General features: G+C 37.9%; 4 protein-coding genes across 7 annotated transcripts; 3 read left to right on the top strand and 1 right to left on the bottom strand.

Annotated features, from left to right (window-relative positions):
* Positions 1-523: 523 nt before the first annotated feature.
* LOC135626646 (small ribosomal subunit protein eS27y-like) lies at positions 524-1,477 on the top strand. The gene is made up of 4 exons (XM_065132099.1): positions 524-641; positions 780-881; positions 982-1,010; positions 1,110-1,477. Exons 1-4 carry the CDS (start codon positions 639-641, stop codon positions 1,234-1,236), a joined length of 261 nt encoding a protein of 86 aa, XP_064988171.1. The 5' UTR covers positions 524-638; the 3' UTR covers positions 1,237-1,477.
* Positions 1,478-3,032: 1,555 nt separating this feature from the next.
* LOC135626637 (uncharacterized) lies at positions 3,033-6,556 on the top strand. Its single transcript, XM_065132086.1, has 4 exons — positions 3,033-3,401; positions 5,116-5,324; positions 5,835-5,895; positions 5,996-6,556. Exons 1-4 carry the CDS (start codon positions 3,399-3,401, stop codon positions 6,266-6,268), a joined length of 546 nt encoding a protein of 181 aa, XP_064988158.1. The 5' UTR covers positions 3,033-3,398; the 3' UTR covers positions 6,269-6,556.
* A 1,563-nt stretch (positions 6,557-8,119) lies between these two features.
* LOC135626630 (nascent polypeptide-associated complex subunit beta-like) lies at positions 8,120-11,064 on the top strand. Of its 2 annotated transcripts, XM_065132072.1 has the most exons (6): positions 8,120-8,251; positions 9,748-9,815; positions 9,923-10,071; positions 10,152-10,208; positions 10,355-10,393; positions 10,803-11,064. In XM_065132072.1, the coding sequence occupies exons 2-6, from the start codon at positions 9,748-9,750 to the stop codon at positions 10,964-10,966; spliced, it is 477 nt and encodes a 158-aa protein (XP_064988144.1). In that variant the 5' UTR covers positions 8,120-8,251; the 3' UTR covers positions 10,967-11,064. The 2 variants fall into 2 exon arrangements, with proteins under 2 accessions (XP_064988144.1, XP_064988150.1); XM_065132078.1 differs by lacking the exon at positions 10,355-10,393.
* A 2,072-nt stretch (positions 11,065-13,136) lies between these two features.
* Positions 13,137-18,785, bottom strand: LOC135626615 (uncharacterized). 3 transcript variants are annotated; one of them, XM_065132057.1, is made up of 14 exons: positions 17,384-18,336; positions 16,976-17,197; positions 15,883-16,020; positions 15,659-15,740; positions 15,487-15,563; positions 15,097-15,203; positions 14,713-14,824; positions 14,513-14,629; positions 14,340-14,431; positions 14,184-14,250; positions 14,043-14,121; positions 13,859-13,950; positions 13,621-13,764; positions 13,137-13,536 (listed from the first exon to the last, which is right to left on the bottom strand). In XM_065132057.1, exons 2-14 carry the CDS (start codon positions 16,976-16,978, stop codon positions 13,510-13,512), a joined length of 1,137 nt encoding a protein of 378 aa, XP_064988129.1. In that variant the 5' UTR covers positions 16,979-17,197; positions 17,384-18,336; the 3' UTR covers positions 13,137-13,509. The 3 variants fall into 3 exon arrangements, with proteins under 3 accessions (XP_064988129.1, XP_064988123.1, XP_064988137.1); XM_065132051.1 differs by lacking the exons at positions 16,976-17,197; positions 17,384-18,336 and adding an exon at positions 18,429-18,785; XM_065132065.1 differs by having other exon boundaries at positions 16,944-18,336.
* Between the last annotated feature and the right edge of the window lie 19 nt (positions 18,786-18,804).

Raw genomic sequence — 18,804 nt, 5'->3', positions numbered from 1 at the left:
AATAGCATTTTACGATGGATATTAAAAATATCCGATGTTTAATATGTGTCCACCTTGGATAAAATGTTAAATATGTTTTGTTGGATAAAATAATTCTTTCGACATGATTTTTCCAGGACATGCCTATTATTTTTAGACAATCGAGATTCCGCAGACAAGACTCGATCGATTCGGATACACCAATACGTCAACTGAACATTTAAACAAAATATTATTTTGTTAAAATACTTAAACTTTTATAATCAATAATTATATAACGAATATTATAAAACCGACTTCTCCAAAGATGTTCTAATTCTAAACTCATAGTCGAAAGTCTCGTGGGCTTACAATCTTGCGAGCTCTTTTACCTCACGCGTGTGCAACGACCCATGTCGCACGTGTCAGAGACCAATGGGCCACATTCCGCACATTTGGGCTCGGCCCATTTCGTTCTCCTTCCCCTTAGTAAAGCCCAATTGACGCTTCAAATCAAACGTACCTCGATCCGACGGCTGACGCTTGATCATCGTCGCTATAAAAGGTCGCTTTGAAACGTCGTTTTGGTCCTCGCGAGCTCCGAGTCCGTAGTCGCGTCTAGGGTTCCTGGTGTTTCCGTCGCCGCCGCCGCCGCCGCCGCCGCCCAAGGCTTCGACAAGATGGTAAGTTGGCCGATGTCGGCTTCGCCTCCTCGATGTTGATCTCCAGAAAATCGGTGGATTTGCTTTGTTCTTCGCCTACTTTAGTGGCTTAAACGCCTGCATCAGTGTTGATCTCTTTGTTCCTTCGTTCATGATTAGGTTTTGCCAAACGATGTCGACCTCCTCAACCCCCCCGTGGAGCTCGAGAAAAGGAGGCACAAGCTCAAGCGTCTCGTTCAATCTCCCAACTCCTTCTTCATGGTGATCCCTAATTCGTTTCTCGTGGACTTGAGTTCCTCCCCACCTCGTTCAATTTCTTGATTCTAATAGGGGTTTCTGATTTGAATTCCTTTTATTGAAGGATGTCAAGTGCCAAGGATGCTTCAACATGTAAGTTTTGCCGTGCGCTCAGCTTTGATCTCGTATCCGTAATCCGTTTCTATATCTGACTGGTTGTTGAATTTGTCGTTGCCGGGATTGATGTTGCAGTACTACGGTGTTTAGCCACTCCCAGACTGTCGTGGTTTGTGGAAACTGCCAGACCGTGTTGTGCCAGCCGACCGGCGGGCGCGCAAAGCTCACCGAAGGCTGCTCTTTCCGGCGGAAGGGTGACTGAGCTCGGTATATGCTCTTCTTCCTTTTCCTTTGGCAGATTCGGAGAAGCTTGAAATCAGGGGGATGTCGTGCGAGTCTTAATTTTAGCGATTAGTAAGGCCAATATACAACGCATGTGATGTTTTGCTGGAGTGCAGACACCTTTTCTCACTTAGTAATTTGAATCTGTATCTGAAGTTTTTCCTCTCACGAGTGGATTACTATTAAGAATGGTAAATTCTGCTCCTTTTCTACTGGTTCAATCGAGATGCTATGGTAATTTTTTTGTTTACTCGACAGTTTTGATCTTCCATTTAGTGTAGAGTTTTAGGTATTGGTTTTTATCTGTCCATTTAGTGTGGAATAGATCACTCGATCAACCAAATAAAATTCCTGTAGAATGATTGAAGGGAAAGAAATTTCATTGTATCTGTTAGATGACTTCGATCTCAGTTCATGATGTCAATGGTAAAATAGTATTTCTTTTTCCGTTGATGATTTGTACAAATTGTCTCATTTTACCTATGCTTATATGCTCATGATAGTTTATGCATATGGTAATATTTTAATTATAGATTATATTTTGTAATTAATTATGTTTAGTTTTTCCATCTTTATATTTAAAAAGATTATATTCACATCCTTATAATATTTAATTTGATTGTTTTAATATTTTATTTTTAATTATATAAAAATATCTTTATAATTTTTGAAAATTATAAATATTGAAATACTAAACAAAAATTAATTATAGAGATAATTTTAATTAATCTAAATAAGAGCCTATTAGATAATTTTGCTGTATCTAGAGCTCTTAGTCATTCTCATCTATCTCTAATTTCATATTTGTTTCATGCCATGATTGGTTTGGCAGCAATTTGGGTTTGAATTTACTACACTTGTTTACTCAATAAATATAGATTGCTCTCTCTCTCTCTCTAATTTGTAATTATAGTGGCTGGCCAAATGAGTGCAAATAGGAAGTTGCTATTGACTGCACAAGTAATTCTCTTGAAAGCTCTCTCTCTCTCTCTATATATATATATATGTATATATATATATGTGTGTGATCTATAAAAGTCCACGGCGGAAATTTATTTTTAATGTCCTTTGCATTGATAACCTAATCATAGGTAAGATCCATAGGTGCATTTATTGTCAGCTACCTTTTTCTTTTTATATATTTCACCTTTATTAGAATAGATCAATTTCATTGTGTGTGAAAATAAAACCATAAATTAAAAAAAAAGATATCTGTGATCTTTTATTTTTTTGTTTATTGTTAGTATTAAGCGAAATCCAAGGTTTAGACACAAGACTTATCACGACATTACAATGAATCCAAGATCCATTAGGGTAATAATTGTAATAATAGTTCTTTACCCTCAAGTTTATAAAGAACCTATTGGTCATTATAAATTTTAACGGTGCATATGCGCCTCTTGAAATATTAAAAACCTTCATTTGCATCTCTCTCATGAACATCAATCCTAAAATTTTCAAGTTAGTAACTTTTAGCTATGGTTAACAATAGCTATTTGAAGTTGAACTTTTACGTATATAAAAATACCAAATACCTAAAATATCCCTCAAATTATGCTCGTCTTAATCTATTTTCACAATATGCTAAAATTATAGAGAGTTTGAAATATCAAATATAAAGGTCTAAATGTAAATTCATTGGTTCGTGGCGATTATATATATATATATATTCAAATTTTAAGGGATAAAAAATAAAATCGCTGATTTAATAGTTTCTATATATATATATATATATAAACATTATTGTATAGAGAAAAGGAGAAAAATTAGTGGGATGAAGGTTCACGGACATGCGCAACCCCCGGATGTGGCAGGGGTGGTGGATTTACCGCGGTGACTCGGCTTCACTTCAACACCGCCCCCCTTCTCTTCCGCTCCGCCTTAAAAGGCCGCGGAAGAGAGGGAGAGAGGCAGAGGGAGAGAGGGAAGGCTTTAAGGATCTCTCTCTCTCTCTCTCTCTCTGTCTCACGCCTTTGTCGCCGTGATCCTCCTCTTCCGCGGCAGTATATAGCGGCGGGATCTGGTGCTCCCCTGCCTCCGTCGCTCCGATCGTGAGGGGAACTCACCGGTCGTGTTAACGAAGCTACATCTGGCGACTCGGACGCGATCTCGAGCTGCCCGGTCGGATCCCTTCATTTCGAGATGGTATGGTGAATCGCCGATTTCTGTTCCTTTTTTTGAGAGGGTGGGTTTTAGATTTCTCTTTGGTTTGGATGGGTTGCGTCGCGGTTTCGCTTCATAATCGTCTCTTTCTTCCGTGTTTGTGGGACTTGGCTTGGTGTGGTGTTATTCCTTAGTTTTTGAGACAGTTTTGTTGGAATTATGGGGTCGGATTGCGCTGTAAACGTCAGTATTGCGAAAAGTTTCGAACATTGGCTTGCTAATTTCTCGCATCATCTGCTCTCTTCTTTAATTTCGGGTCGCAAGTGCATTTTTGCCTCTCATTATAGAAGAGAAAAAGGTATTCCTCGTTTGTTTTTCATGTTTCGACAGTTTTAATTTTTTCTGTAGCACAAATCTAAATCCGCAAAAGATTGTTGTTCCAAATGCTTGATTCGAACTGAAAAAAATTGCCGGATTTAGTCGGCAAAAATATATTTTGTCTTTTAAGTTTGGATGAGTAAGAAGTTTGAATATAAAGAATTCCTTCCCGGCTTTTCTTGCAGAAGCTTATGCGAAAGGTTTTGTTACATTTGGTTGCAGGTTAACATTTTTTTGTGAAAAGATTTTTACCCTATGTCCTTCCAAACAAAGATGACAAGTGTCCTGAATTTTATTGCAAGCTGCAATCTTGCGATGGTTCTGATACGTATGCTTTTTACCTCGTGATTCGACTAAGGGGATTTATAAGTAAATGATTCTGTGAAAATCTTCGTTTTAGATATTTGTTCTATCATGCCTATTTTAGTTGGTATCAGAGCTGTGCACTCGCATTTGTTTGGTATCAGAGGCTCAGAGCAGGATGCCTCGGATGTCTACGATAATTGGCCATCTTGCAATATTAATTTCATCAGATCAAGCTACTATGAAAACCATTTATCCGATCTGGAGATCGTTCATCAATTGGATGTGCAACAAAAGTGATTAATCATTCATGACTTTGAGGTTGATCGTAGTTTGGCTAGATTTCAAAGTTAAGGCTCCAAATGTATCTTTTATATTTAAATATTTTTTGACAGATTTTTAGGTATTTTTTAAAGAAGAATTTCTTGATGACATTTTAGTTTATTCTTTTTTTAGTAGTTTAGATACGTAACTTTTTTTTTAGTTATCTTAGGTCTCAAGTAAAGTACATTTTAAACAATGGTTCAATCATGAGTCTTGTAACATGAAATGTTGATTTTTCCACTACTTAAAATAGAGTTTTTTAAGGTCGTGTGGCTTTGGTTATTCCTCTTTTCCATCTTTACTGTCTCATTTACTTCTAGCCTTGGCCTTTTATACCAAAGTCTTCTAATCCCTTGTCATTTACTCTCTCTATCGCTTGTCTTTGTCCATTTACTCAAAAGATTCATCCAGCTTCTAAGCTCTATCTTCTACCGTGGTCTTCAATCTCCTTCATCCCCTTCACTTAATTGTAATTGGTATCACAGTCGTGCATCATGTCGTTCACGTTATGTGAATTCTTTTGTCAAATGGAGGGTTTCCAAGTAAGATGTACCTAGGAAAACACTTTTTTTTCTTTTTCACATTGAGAAGAACATATACTCCATTGATGATAGACTCTGAAAATTTCTTTGAAAGTAACATTGGTCGCTGGATCCCTATCATTTTGCTTAATTTATTTATCCTTTGCAGCATATTGTAATGGTTCCGCTAACAGAAGAAGCTTTTTTTTCTTTTTCTTTTGATAATCCAGGAGCCTGCCAAAACGGAGAACTTCCATGTGAGACTTAATTGTACAGATCAAATATATCAAGATTCTATGTATGATAGGAAATCAATATTTTGGCAAGTTGATGACCAGCCATGTCCAAGAGCTGAAGTCATTTGTCCTCAACCTCGTAGAGCTACCAGGATTCCTTATTTCATGCACAGTCTAAATAGAGTCAATGGCAAGCCAAAGGGGTGAGTTCTTTTAATTTTTTAGATGAGTTGCTTTTATTATCAAGTTTGTCAAATTTCTCGTTTGCTTTTGCCCCAAGGGACATTTCAGTTTGCTATTGACATCCAAAAAGTGATTTCCTTTTGAGTTGTATGCTTTCTGTTAGTTGTCTCTTTGAGTTTATTGTTTTACCCCTCTGGAGTTCAACATATTATATTAGCTTTCATATATTTTTTAAAAATAGTTAAAGCTATTTCTGTAAGACTTATTGCAAGCCCTACTCATGTTGATGGCTCTTGCATTTGCTTCTTTCTTGTGTCAGAGATGAGTTTCATATACCTAAGAATGTTTATTTTTTGATGAAAATAATTATAAGATCCACAGTGTGATTGATGCCAGGAGCAGTTTGCCATGTACTGTCCCTTGTCCTGTGAGCCTTTCTTTTGTAGTTATTATCTCCTGCTAGCAGATTCTTTATAATCATAATTATTTGCATTATTCTGTGACTTATTTTAATTATCATTTTCTAACAGCCTTCTGCCGATTCATAGAGTGGATTGTGCCTCTGAAATTCTTGACCTTCTCCTGAGTAAGGTAATGTCTATATTTGCTATATGAATAGACACTCTCATATAAAATTGGTTCTTCGTGAATCCTCTCGTGTGGTCATAGTCACAAGTTCCTTGTATGTCAGGATGCCTCCGAAGGTGATTCAGACTCCAGCAGCCGGGTGGGCTTTTTCTGCGGGTCACCACCGGCTCGCACTAACAATCCAGTAGTCCATGATTCAGAATTTGGCAAACAAAGCCCGTTCCTAGATTCTCCCAAAGGAATCTCCCCCAGCATGAAGCAGGCAGGCAGAGGGGAAAGAGGATCTCCGACCTGTGGTTCTTCACCTAAAGTAAGAATTGAAGGCTTTGCTTGTAGCAACTCCGAATCACAATGCATCGTCCCAGCTTTTGCTTGACCTCCGCGCAACTATAATCCGACCCCACTATCCCATTGTAAATCTCCACCCTTGATAAATGTGTCTCTTTCTTATTATGTCTCAAGGATAGTCTTGAACCCTGTAAATGCCTGAGTTTTGTGTATAATGTGTCTGGTGTAAGGTCTAGTATCAGAGATTTGTCTCAGTAGGGTGTTAGGTGTAGTTTCTGAGATTTGTCTCGGAAAATGATCTACCAAAGTTGTAAATGTTCTGATATATTACCTAACTTGCTGTCTTATCAAATCAAACAGTATTGTTAATCTCCTATTCAAAGCTTCTAGTTCTGGATTGCTGGTCAATGTTTCCTGTTGTGTGACAGGTTGGGGAACGGCCTATAATGATCAATCTTGAAACCTTTACAACATTGTAGTGATTTAGACTGAGCTACTCTGTGCACCAAATGTGTTAGATTTGTGTGAAATATGTGCTTGTCATATGATGATCAACAAGTTTATTGATTACTTGGAAATATATACCTATTACCTATTTCTGGTTTCAGTATTCTGCAAATTCATTAAAAATCAACAGGATTTGGTGTTGAATTAAGATAAGATAAAGAAGATTTATGTAATTGTAAAACACAGGTTTAGAAAATAATGAAAATAAGATTTATATAATTGTAAAATTAAGTACTAACTCATATCTGATTTGTCCAAAAGAAAAGATTGATTATAATTTCTTGAAAATTAAGAATTCAACACTTTATAAATTACTACATATTTTTCAGCATATAAAGTGCGTGATCTATGCTTGTTTTTTCATTTTTAAAATTGAACAGATTGAAAGGGGAACTTTCAAGATCTGTGAGAAAAAGAATGTACAAGAAGGTCTAAACCAATATATGAATTAACTCAAAACAGTGTTTATCTTCCAAAATAATAATAATGTTTTCATAGTTAATAATTCATTGTACCATTAAGAATTACATATTTGAGTCAACTAAAATATGCCCCCTCAAAACTTAGCTAAATCTGAGTTCAAATTGAAATTTAATGCTTCAAAGACCAAATCTATCTAATGGGCCAAAATAGAAGACAGTGTTTTTTTTCTTTCTAATTTCTCCTTATAAATTTAATTTATTATATATATGTATATATATTTATATACATGTATATACATGTATATACATATATATACATATATATACATGTATATATATACATATATATATATATATACATATACATATATATATATATGTATATATACATATATATATATGTATATATGTATATATACATATATATATATATGTATATATGTATATATACATATATACATATATATATATACATATATACATATATATATATACATATATATGTATATATACATATATATATGTATATATACATATATATATGTATATATACATATATATATGTATATATACATATATATGTATATATGTGTATATATATATATATATATATATATATATATATATATACATACATGAATATGTTCCTATAAAACCTAAAACTTGCATATATGTTTTTGGTTAATTTTCTACATATAATTGCTAGTTAAAACTCTAATCAATATCAATATCCTCTAAAAAAATTTTATAATTAATGATAAGAACCTTTGGAATAATTTAAAGTATTAATTATAAAGACTTCTAACTCAAAATAGCTGATTTAAACAAAATTAAAAGTGGTGCATCTTAATTTTTTAGTGCATATTGGAGGGACGTATATGCTAATATCAACTGTGTTTAAGGGCAAACACGCCATTCCATAATTTGGCACGAGCAGACTCCGAAAACCCTAAAATAACCCTCCCGATGAAAAGGAAGGCAATCGATCACCGGCGTCATTCTTAAACCTCTTTACACCCATCATTCCCCCAGTAAATTTCTGCTCCGCGACGGCGACCTCCCTCCTCCCTCCTCCTCCTCCTCCTCCTCATCATCATCATCATCGTCTTTCTGCGGGTAATCGCCTCACTCCGTTGCAAACGGTAATGCCTGTCTTTTCTCATCGTCGCTTAATCTCCCTAATTTGATCTCTGCTCCGTAGGGTTTAATAAAACCTTCATCGACTAGGTTTTAGAGTATGTGTCTGTTTCCATTCGGAAAATCTGGTTTTGGATGTTTTCTTTCTTTTAAGGTTACATATCCTTTAAGACTGGAGATCCATTTTGATTTTTGTATGTCCATGTTTGATTCTCAGTTATGCCCTGCATCTGAGCTTGCGTTTTACTCGAGATGCCGAATCTTTGATGGTTTAGGCCGATTTAATGATCGTTTTGATCTCGTATAATAGTGGCTGTACTATTTTCGTGGATCATCATTGAGCTCGAAATAATCTATACCTGTAGCTGCTTGTTTTGTTTAATCTCTAGTGATTCGTTGCTTATGAAGCATAATATTAGAGATGATTTTGCGTGCTGGCACAAGTTTGCATGTTCAAGCATGCATTCAGCGAATTCATGATTTAACGGCCATTGCACAGTGGATTACTGTCCCACCGTGAAAATGTTAGCATGAAAAAGATGCCTTTCAAGTTCAGGTGGATTGGTGCATCGATGGGCTGTCAAAGTTATGTTCTTGTGGTAGATATGCAAATGCTCAACTTCCGAGTGCTCATAGTATATCAAGAATAACAGAGTCATCAGCATCTTTCTCTATCTTTATCTTCTGTAACAAAGTTGAAGCGAATGGAGATGGTACGGATGCTTTTATAATAAAAAAGTTCACACGAAGTCTGCATATTGACACCCTTGGATGATCCTAGTTGGCAATATCTCTATTTTTTTATCCTTCTATGGCTGAACATTATGCTCAAGCCCTTGGCGCAGAGGGTTTCTAGAGTTAGTCACTTGAAATTTTCAGCCTTCCTGATTAAGATCTGTCCTGGTGCGGTACTAGTGGACCTCATCTGCAATTGGTGAAATGTGATTAGTAGAAAGTTTGCAGATGTCAACTGCATTATTGCCGATATGCTGTCTTCTCCAATGTGGATGTAGATTCTGTTTTGTAGGTTCTGGCCTTTGCGGATGGACATAACTCTGGACCTTGCCTGAACTTTTTATCAGTTGCTCCATTTTCGTAGACATTGAAAGCTTTGAAAACTCTAGTCCCTTGCAAAAAAGTTTTGGAACATATTTTATAAACTATATAAAATGTTAAAACTTCAAACTGAAGAGCTCAAATGACATCTTGGTTAGTACATGGATGGATTGGTCTATCCTTCGAAAATGTAGGTTGAAACCCAATATTTGCTCCAGTTTAATCTTTGTCCAGACAGGAGTTGATGGTTGTGATTGCATGTTTTACCTTTGTATTGTTGAATTCTTACAACTTTGTTTGTGGTTCAAACTTTGAATTGCTTTGAGTAATTCTTTTTTATTTACTGGTTTTGAGAACTGAAAAACTTAATCAGAATAAAATTTAGTTATTGTTGACAAAGGCACCTTCTAATTCCATAGTCACATGATGTTCCTTTCTCGTGCAGATGAATGTAGATAAGCTCATGAAGATGGCTGGTGCTGTTCGCACTGGTGGAAAGGGCAGCATGCGCAGGTGCATTGTTTTGTCACCTGACTTGGAATAATATTACCTTGACTAGTTGGTTGTGCAGAGTTAGTAATAGAGGCTAAAATGCCGATTCTTTTGTGTATATTGGTCAGGAAGAAGAAGGCAGTTCACAAAACTGCAACAACAGATGACAAGAGGCTTCAAAGCACATTGAAAAGAATAGGCGTCAATGCCATACCTGCCATAGAAGAAGTCAACATTTTTAAGGATGATCTTGTTATTCAGTTTGTTAATCCTAAGGGTAAATGCATGTTGTATGCATTAAAAAAAATCTGAATTATTGTTAAATGGCCTACTGATTTCTCCTCTTCTTTCTCTCAGTGCAAGCTTCTATTGCAGCCAATACATGGGTTGTTAGCGGGTCTCCTCAGACAAAGAGTAAGAACTAAATGACTATCCATATAGTATTCTGATTTTGATTGATATCATGGAGATGGTACTTTTTTTTTATTTTATGGAATTTTTTGTCTCTTCTGAATATTTTCACCAGTTAATACAACTCACACGTGATTATTTGGTGACAGAATTTGAAGATATGCTACCTGGCATCATTAACCAACTAGGTATTTTTATGACTAATCTAACTAGCCTTTTGGTTGTGAAATCTGCTTACAGTAGGTATATCATGTTTTGTTTCCATTACTACCTATGTATCATTACTAAAGTTCTTAATTACACCTTGTCATTTTGAAGTTGATAACTTTCATAAGTAATGGTCATGCTGAAACAGCTTTTATGTTTTATCTCACTTTGTCATTTTATTTCATGTTGACTTGGTGCTTTCCGAATTTTGAACGCTAATGATGTGTAGGTTTCCTTAAATTCTTACCTTTTAACTTTGTTTCTATTTGTTTATATGGTACCAGTGAATAGCCTATAGAAAGCCTCCTTTTTTATTTTTAAAGATCATCTTTCTCTGATTTTTTCATAATATATGATTTTATGATGATATACATTACCTTTCTATATCAGGGCCTGATAATTTGGAGAACTTGAAGAGACTTGCGGAACACTTACAGAAACAGTCACCCAGCACAGCTACTGCTGCTAAACAGGACAATGATGATGATGATGTCCCTGACCTGGTCCCTGGAGAAACATTTGAAGCAGCTGCAGATGAAAGCCAAGCTTCATAGAGAAATATGCTTTTCAGATAAATTCTCAGACTTTTCATGTCGTCAGTTGCAGTTTTGGTTTCTCAAGACGGGAAGCAGATGAATTCATTTATGTTATATGAAGCAGTAGAGAAGCAAATATTTTGTTCTTTCTCTCAATAGAATGTCTCAGATTACTGATTCGTTTCAAAATCAAGCTTCGTATAGAAATATGCTTTTCGGAAAACTTCTCAGACTTTTCATATAGTCGTTTTCAGTTTTGGCATCTCAAGATGGGAAGAAGATGAATTAATTTATGTTATATGAAGCAGTAGAGAAGCAAATATTTTGCTCTTTCTCTTAATAGAATGTCTCGGATTACTGCTTAGTTTCAAAATTGTGTTAAATCCACCTGATCTAGTTCATGAATTATTTACAGGCGTAGTCTTCTGCCTGTCTTACAAGTTAATAGGACTCTCGCGAGAATTGGCTTATTGTCGAGCAAGTTCTTGAAACAATTGATGGTTTTAACAAAAGGGGCTGTCCACCTGCCTCGATAGCCAGATGGATTTTCTTGTGAGTTACTGAATTTTGGGTTTCATGGATTCTGATGTGAGTAGTTCTAATCGGCATGAAAAGCTATGAGTTTACTGAAACACCTGATCAGTTAGTAGCCAAAAAGTTTAATTTAATTTTATTTTTTTGTGAAAGACAATTCTTAGTTTATACTTGTTTATGCAGTTCCACTATCTTAGTGCTAGTGCATATGTTCTTGAAATTTACTTACCTTCCAATTGATGTCTGATACACATCTAGACAAGTCAATCCTATCATAGGTATCAGACGTGCTACCACGATGAAGGTGGAATTGCCATGTCAACTGTAGCAGGTGAGCTGCCTGTGTTGTCTTGCAACTGCAGATGCTTGTGGCAGTATCACAGGTGCTACCCAAATCCTTAAACTTCTTTCATGAAGCTGGTGATAGAACATCATTTCTGGCTTGGTTGTTTTTGCTGAGCATATGACCTAATTTTGGCGTATGACATCAGTCATGGAGCTATATGCATATCTTAGGCCTTCTCATTTTGAGATTATTCCTTCCCTAGTAGTTTACAACTTCTAATGAGAATTGAATTTATGGTGTTGACTTGCAACATCATTTGTGAACTTGTAAGGCACTTATTGCACCCTAACATCAAAAGCCTTGCATATGCTGCATCTGGTAGCTGATACAGACTTCCTCCCTCCTTTTGGGCCATTGCATGTCTTCATTAAGTTGCATGAAGAGGTACATCAGATTGAAATTGATCGTTGCTCTCTTTTGTGTTAGATTTTGTTTTGATAAATACTCTTTACTGAAACTTAGCACAAATAGTCCTAGAAACAGGGTATCAGTTGTTAAACTGCTCAAGGCAGCTGCTAACCTTGAGTCATAAGGTCAAAAGCTTACTATCTAGGGTGGAAGGCTCATGTCATTACACAGTATTATACATGCTACTAAAACAGTAGAATCAACTAACATGATCTTAAACAGTAGCATACTGGTTTAGATTAGTGTGTTCTGAGCTCAACTGACATAATACTTGAATGCTTGTCTGAGTCCTATATATATATATGTGTGTATATAGGGAGAATGTTAAGAAAGGATAATGTTTACCCTGCTTTGATCTCTCTGTTGCATTTAGATTTGTGTGTTCTGAGCTCAACTGACATAATACTTGAATGCTTGTCTGAGTCCTATATATATGTGCGTGTATATAGGAAGAATGTTAAGAAAGGATAATGTTTACCCTGCTTTGATCTCTCTGTTGCATTTAGATTTGTGTTCTGAGCTCAACTGACATAATACTTGAATGCTTGTCTGAGTCATGAGGTCAAAAGATTGTGCTTATATATATATATATATATATATATATATATATATATATATATATATATATATATATATATATATATATATATATATATATATATATATATATTGGAAGAATGTTAAGGAAGGGCTTTGATCTCTCTGTTGCATTTGGAATATGGGTGGAAACCATTATCTTGTTGGCAACTCCATATCACATATATATAAATCCAATCAATTAGTCTGATGATCGATCATGACATTAACTCCAAACATGCACATGAAACTTCTGAAAACCTCTGCAATTGTTGGAATTGCTTTGTTCTTGCTATCATTAGGGAATGGGGTAGGAGGGAGTGGTGAAATGGAAGCAGTGGAAGTTTCATAAGTAGTTTGATTTACAAGCATTATATAGAGTTCTTTACAGGCAACTGAAAATAGAAGCCCATTGCAGGAGCCTGCTTTAGGTAGAAACTAATAGGAGCCAAAAATGGTGTAACTTGTGATATGCAATTTAACCTTTGAAGCACCATTTAACAGGCTCAAGAAAGAATATTTTGGCCTCAACAGCATAGCAGAGATCCTCACTCCAAGCATTAGGCACTGGTAAATGGCAATAAACTGAAGAGCTTTATTTTGATGAAGAGGACTACATGCTACATACCATGATCCCCTCCACCTCAGACTCTGGCAGCCATCTGGTCTCCTGCTATATTATTGCTCAGGTTCTGGTTCAAGAACCAATTCCAATGACCCTCAGCTGCTCATAGCCCACGGCACCAAGAAATCAGATTGAATCATAGGTTTAACACTGGGAAGATTTTGCTAGGCTAGGTTTACTCACAAGATTGTTCTGAGGCTCCCTCCAGTAGAATCCTTGGATGAATACTGGAAATATGTTGCAGCCTATTAGAACATAGATCATAAGAGCATGCATACCCAACCATTCCATTGCCAGTGTTGGCCTCCTATAGCCATAGACATCAACCTGCAGATATCAAGTATCATCATGAATCGATCCTAAATAGTTGAGGCACTACAATTTATTTTGTTCTTTTAGAGAAGAGTTTTAGATAGCTAACCAGCACATATACTCCAGTGAAGAGCATCCCAGCAGTCCCAGCAGTGGCGCATGTATAACTTAAGGTGTACAAAGCCTTGTTCATATGCACTCCTGAAAGAACGAAAGAGTCCAACCGAGATGGAAGTTTAAGGAACAAGTCTAATCAAAATGACTTGAACAAAGAAAGGCAGTTTGGTGGATACCAAAGCAGTCTAATGAAAAGGCCAATGCTAAAAGACAGAAGGAAGGTATCATCCACTGCACGATTCGATCCTTGTGATCCTGCAGTTGATTCAAGAGTTAAACATGTACTCGTTGTAGGGCAATTAAGGGAATACCGGTACCTTAAAATGCACTATAACGTGCCCGAACTGCAACCCGATCAAGCAAGTGACAATTGCCATTACAGAACTGCATGCAGCATCAACTTATAGTTTATTTTAGTACCACGAAAGGGAGGACTGGAGAATATGGTACAGAGAAGGGTAACGATGGCTTACCTAAGTAGTCCTTCAGGATCAAAAGGAGCTTGACACCATGAGGGAGCATCAGGTGGAAGTGGGCCACTAGCTGGTGAATCTATGCTGCATTGCTGAAGTAATAGTAAGGAACTAGAAATAGTTATAGAGGGAAAAGGAGGGTATTAACGAAACAGAAACGATAGATGTGAAACCTTTGTCCTCTCATAGACAGGACGTCTATGAAGATGTCGGACGCCAAAGATTCGGCGATCGATCATTCCCACAGCATTGCAGGCAGGTCCTGTGTCACCCCTCACTCCACATTCGACCTAATATTTGATATCGATGTAGTAAATGTTAAGAAGTTCCAAGTATTAACCAAGTGGAGTGTGATGAAAGGCAATGGACTCACTGAAAAGGACTTCGGCCCGGATCCTGCCACTGGTATCTGGTATTCCCAGTCAGGAACATATAGACCATATAGAAGAATCATGTAAATGGTTGTAAGGATCAAAGCCACCAACCTATACAAAAGCAAGCAATTTGCGTCAAAGAAAGCAGTTAGAGGTTGCTGGTAACAAAAATTTCTTTTAGCTATCTATATTTCTTTAATGCATTTGTACATCTCCATGTTTATTGGTCAGCTCCTTCATTTTCAAATTTTTACTTGAGCATTTAACTTTTGCAAAGCACCAATGCCGATATAGTCACCGTGATTCAATGACTGGAGAGGTATCCAAGAGGGATTGATCAAACAATTCTTGATAATTGCCAAAAAGTTTGCATTCATACTTACAATTGAGATCGGTATCGCCTGGCCAAGGAGTGACCAGAATCAACATCATCATCGCTTTTAAGCCAGATTTCACATAATGCAGCCAACAGGTAGGCAATTGCAATTCTCTGAAAGGAAAATAAAAGTTTAATTGATTAAATTACCATTAGAAAGACATAGTAACTCAGAAAGAATACCAAACTTTTATAAGATAAAAAAGTATTTTTGATTTTTTGCCATCTTGTGGATTAAATTTCTAGTCTTCTTAGCTAGTAAGTATTATTTCAGATTGGTGGCTGGTAGTTTTATTGCTTTATCTGGGGGATTGGTAACCTATATTTCTTCACCATGCAGGTAGGATTGCTTATCCTATATATATATCTGGAGGATTGGTAAACAATAAAACTTTACCTGTAGTATGCCGGTCCATCTTATACTCAAAATATCAACTCCATAAGTTAAATTGTGAAGGCCATGGAAATAACCACCTGTAATAGAAATATAATTCTGAGGATAAAGTAGCCAAAATTCCTTTAATATTTGCAACTAATCAACACATTTAGTATAAAACAGGGTTGCATACCTTGAATAACAAGGCCTACAACGAAGAGCTTTGCTGCTCGAATGACTGCTTTCTTGGTTGCCATTGCTTTGTTTGAGACTCTCTGGTAGCAAAGCAAGGTGTTATTAGCATCTTTAATGTAATTAATCGATGTATGCTACGATCCTTAACATACTTTTATGTTCAATAAAAACCGAGAAATTCCAATGTCAAGAGAAGATATATTGTCAAGACAGTACACTTACCTTATACGTAAGTGCAAGCGCAACTCCAACTATAAACAAGAAAAATGGCATAACAAAATCAGCAAGGTTGACACCATCCCAAGGAGAATGGTTGATAGCAGGAAGATATGTTCCGGCGTCGTCTACGAAGATCATGAGCTGCAACAAGTTACATTCATAAAATTTTCTGGAGTTAAGAACCCACATTTGACCACGAATCTTACCACGAGTTCAAAGAAGAAGGAATCATATCATGGGATGTGAAAACACAGAATAATATCTTATATGATGTTCAATAGCACAAGAACACGTTCAACAATATGGAAATATTGCTTTCTGTGCTTTCCAGTGTTTCTGCTACTATTGAATTGATTGATGAGATCATATTGTTGGAAATTAACAATTCCAAGCATAAAAAAGAAGTGCATTCTACAAGTTGTCTTTCTCATCCATTTTGACTCTTACTGCCGTCGCTTGGAAGATAAAACCACTCCGTGCATGTGTTTTTTAGCAGCCTTAATCAATTGTTAAAATTGAAACATGATCATTCAATGCGAGACATCCTGCAAATAGCCTCAATCATCTTAGTTCATCCAATACTCTTCTTCCCCTATAAATAAATCTTGTTTGAAACAAATTCCAGGAGCATTGTCCATAAGCCTGCATTGGTTTCCCTAAACTCCAACTGAACAAAGATCAAAGGCTCAGTTTCTTGCAGATAAGAAGCAAAATTTAAATTGACTGATACTTTTTCTCTTTCTTTGTTCCTGATCCAGAAAAACGTTTCATGTCCATCATCTTTTTGCTTGCCCCAAACAAATTCTTGAGAGGGACAAGACAGACTCTAGATTTAATTGACAACATGACTTACACAACAACAAATTATAATGTGCTAGGATCGGCTACATCGATCCCTGTACAAAACAATAACCTCAATTAAATCAAACAATTTTAATTTATGTTCTAAGATTACTTCTTCCTATTACTCTTTTCTGATTATTTTATCGTAGGAGGACATGAAAAAAATCAGAAATGAATCTGAATCCACCAAACCGAGGTGTCAAACTAGATTGTTGTAAGACCTGAGATCACTGCCACAAGTCGAAACCCTAACCATTCCCAATTGCCTTCGCCGGAGGCAATTCCGTGGGCTTTTGGATTATGCGACACGAAGCACAGAGATGGAAGGTACGTCAGCCTCCAAGAAAAATCCTGCTTCTGGTGGTAACACCGTCCGGTCCCAACTCCAGATAAAAGGGTGAAGGAGTACGTTGGGTCGCTTCATTCAAGGCTCAATGGTGCTACCCCCAACCAGTCGAGGCATTTCCACTGGATGCTGTTGACAAAATGCTTCCACTTAGAAAGAGAAATGGATTAAGATCAGGTCCACAGCCTTTGTCAGCTCTGCAGAGACAAAGGCACTTGCCCCAGTGGAGCAGAGGTCCACGGACACCTACCCTACCCAAACTCTACGGCAGAACCATGTGCCCTAAGAAAAAGCGTTGGGTAGGAGAGCACCAACCTCAACCTAATGTCCCATACGCACAAAGGCCTTCAAATGCTAAAAGGTAGAAGCAGTGCAGGCAACAATTAGCAACACTACTGTAACACATACAGATTAAACGCAGTGCTCGCAGCACTAAACTCGAGGGGCTACTACGAGAATAGAGTGGGTAATCGTAAAGGCTGCAACTTTGACCTAAGCCGACCATTGTTCAACCGGTGGGTCCGCCTTTTCACGTGCTCTGCTGCGGGAGGACGGCCTTGCGGGATCCCCTTCAGCCATGGCGGGGCCGCAGCGCGTCCGACTGTGCCGGACATATTCTAAGACTAGTGTGAGCAATGTCTGATGTGTAGGGATTGGATGGTCGCAGCTACAAGGATAGTTGGACAAGATCCACAAGATGAGCTAGCTGTGTGTCGGCGGATCGCCTACAGTGAAATGCAAACAAAATAGTCGCACAATTCGATGCAGGAACGCCTCTGACATCCGCTCTCTTCTCCCCCTCCTGTTTGCTACATGAAGCTTCGGCACAGGGGGAGAGAGGAGAGAGAGAGAGAGAGAGAGAGAGAGAGAGAGAGAGAGAGAGGGACTCGTTGCTTGGCGTGTTCGCCAGACTCTGCGCCGACCAGAAGCACTGAGCGGCAAGCGAGAGGCAGAAGGAGAACACAGCTAAGGGATCGAATGGGTATCTTCGATGCCAAGATGGATATCGAAGGCATGGATGTTTTCAGAAGTGTTGAGAAAGAATGAATGCAATCGCTGTTTGGTGCGTTCGCCACAGACTCTGCGCCGACCAGAAGCACTGAGCGGCACGCGAGAGGCAGCAGGAGAACACATCTAAGGGATCGAATGGGTATCTTCGATGCCAAGATGGATATCGACGCCATGGATAGTTTCAGAAGTATTGAGAAAGAAAGAATGCAATCGCTGCAATCCGTGGGAAGAACGGAGACACAAATATCCTAACAGAAGAAGTGGGGAATCCAGCGATTATTAGGGCATAGAAACGGAAGGGGAAAGTGAAACGGCGACGACGGAAGCAAGCAATGCGGAATGGGCGTACCGCGACGGTGAGTCCCCGGAAGACGTCGAGAGAGACGAGGCGGTGCCGGTCCCCGCTCCGGGGAGCGGAGGCCCTCTTTCCGCCGATTTCGAGGTCCTTTGGGTACGGCAGCGCGTGGTCGACGGCGAGGACGTGCTCGTTGTGCTCCTCCTCCGCAGCCGCCGCCGCCTTGTCGTCGCCCTTGATGAGCTCGTACGTCCCCATCTCTCTCGCTCTCTCTCCTAGCGAGGGACGGAGGGGGGGAAAAGAATCAAGCTACTATTTTATATGCAGGAAAAAGCAGGCATGATGAGCAGCTTTAAAGGTGAGCGGGCGGCATGTGCAGCAACGCATCGCAGTTCGCATCACCAACCGAGTAAGAGAGAGAGAGAGAGAG

This window comes from Musa acuminata, chromosome BXJ1-3 (genome assembly GCF_036884655.1).
Source record: "Musa acuminata AAA Group cultivar baxijiao chromosome BXJ1-3, Cavendish_Baxijiao_AAA, whole genome shotgun sequence".
Taxonomy (NCBI): Eukaryota; Viridiplantae; Streptophyta; class Magnoliopsida; order Zingiberales; family Musaceae; genus Musa; species Musa acuminata.
Note: the sequence above shows the minus strand (reverse complement) of the source record. Positions and strands in the feature narration are given on the sequence as shown.

Bases quoted from the DNA above. Each gene is read 5' to 3' on its own strand.
- LOC135626646 (XM_065132099.1), top strand. The intron at 882-981 runs GTGATCCCTAAT...CTTTTATTGAAG, and splicing joins CTCCCAACTCCTTCTTCATG to GATGTCAAGTGCCAAGGATG. The intron at 1,011-1,109 runs GTAAGTTTTGCC...TTGATGTTGCAG, and splicing joins TGCCAAGGATGCTTCAACAT to TACTACGGTGTTTAGCCACT.
- LOC135626637 (XM_065132086.1), top strand. The intron at 5,325-5,834 runs GTGAGTTCTTTT...ATTTTCTAACAG, and splicing joins GTCAATGGCAAGCCAAAGGG to CCTTCTGCCGATTCATAGAG. The intron at 5,896-5,995 runs GTAATGTCTATA...CTTGTATGTCAG, and splicing joins TTGACCTTCTCCTGAGTAAG to GATGCCTCCGAAGGTGATTC.
- LOC135626630 (XM_065132072.1), top strand. From the start codon at position 9,748: ATGAATGTAGATAAGCTCATGAAGATGGCTGGTGCTGTTCGCACTGGT. The intron at 10,072-10,151 runs GTAAATGCATGT...TCTTTCTCTCAG, and splicing joins TCAGTTTGTTAATCCTAAGG to TGCAAGCTTCTATTGCAGCC. The intron at 10,209-10,354 runs GTAAGAACTAAA...ATTTGGTGACAG, and splicing joins CGGGTCTCCTCAGACAAAGA to AATTTGAAGATATGCTACCT.
- LOC135626615 (XM_065132051.1), bottom strand. From the start codon at position 18,632: ATGGGGACGTACGAGCTCATCAAGGGCGACGACAAGGCGGCGGCGGCT. The intron at 16,021-18,428 runs GTACGCCCATTC...AACTTGTTGCAG, and splicing joins TCCGGGGACTCACCGTCGCG to CTCATGATCTTCGTAGACGA. The intron at 14,825-15,096 runs GTAAGTATGAAT...GCTTTTGTATAG, and splicing joins AGGCGATACCGATCTCAATT to GTTGGTGGCTTTGATCCTTA.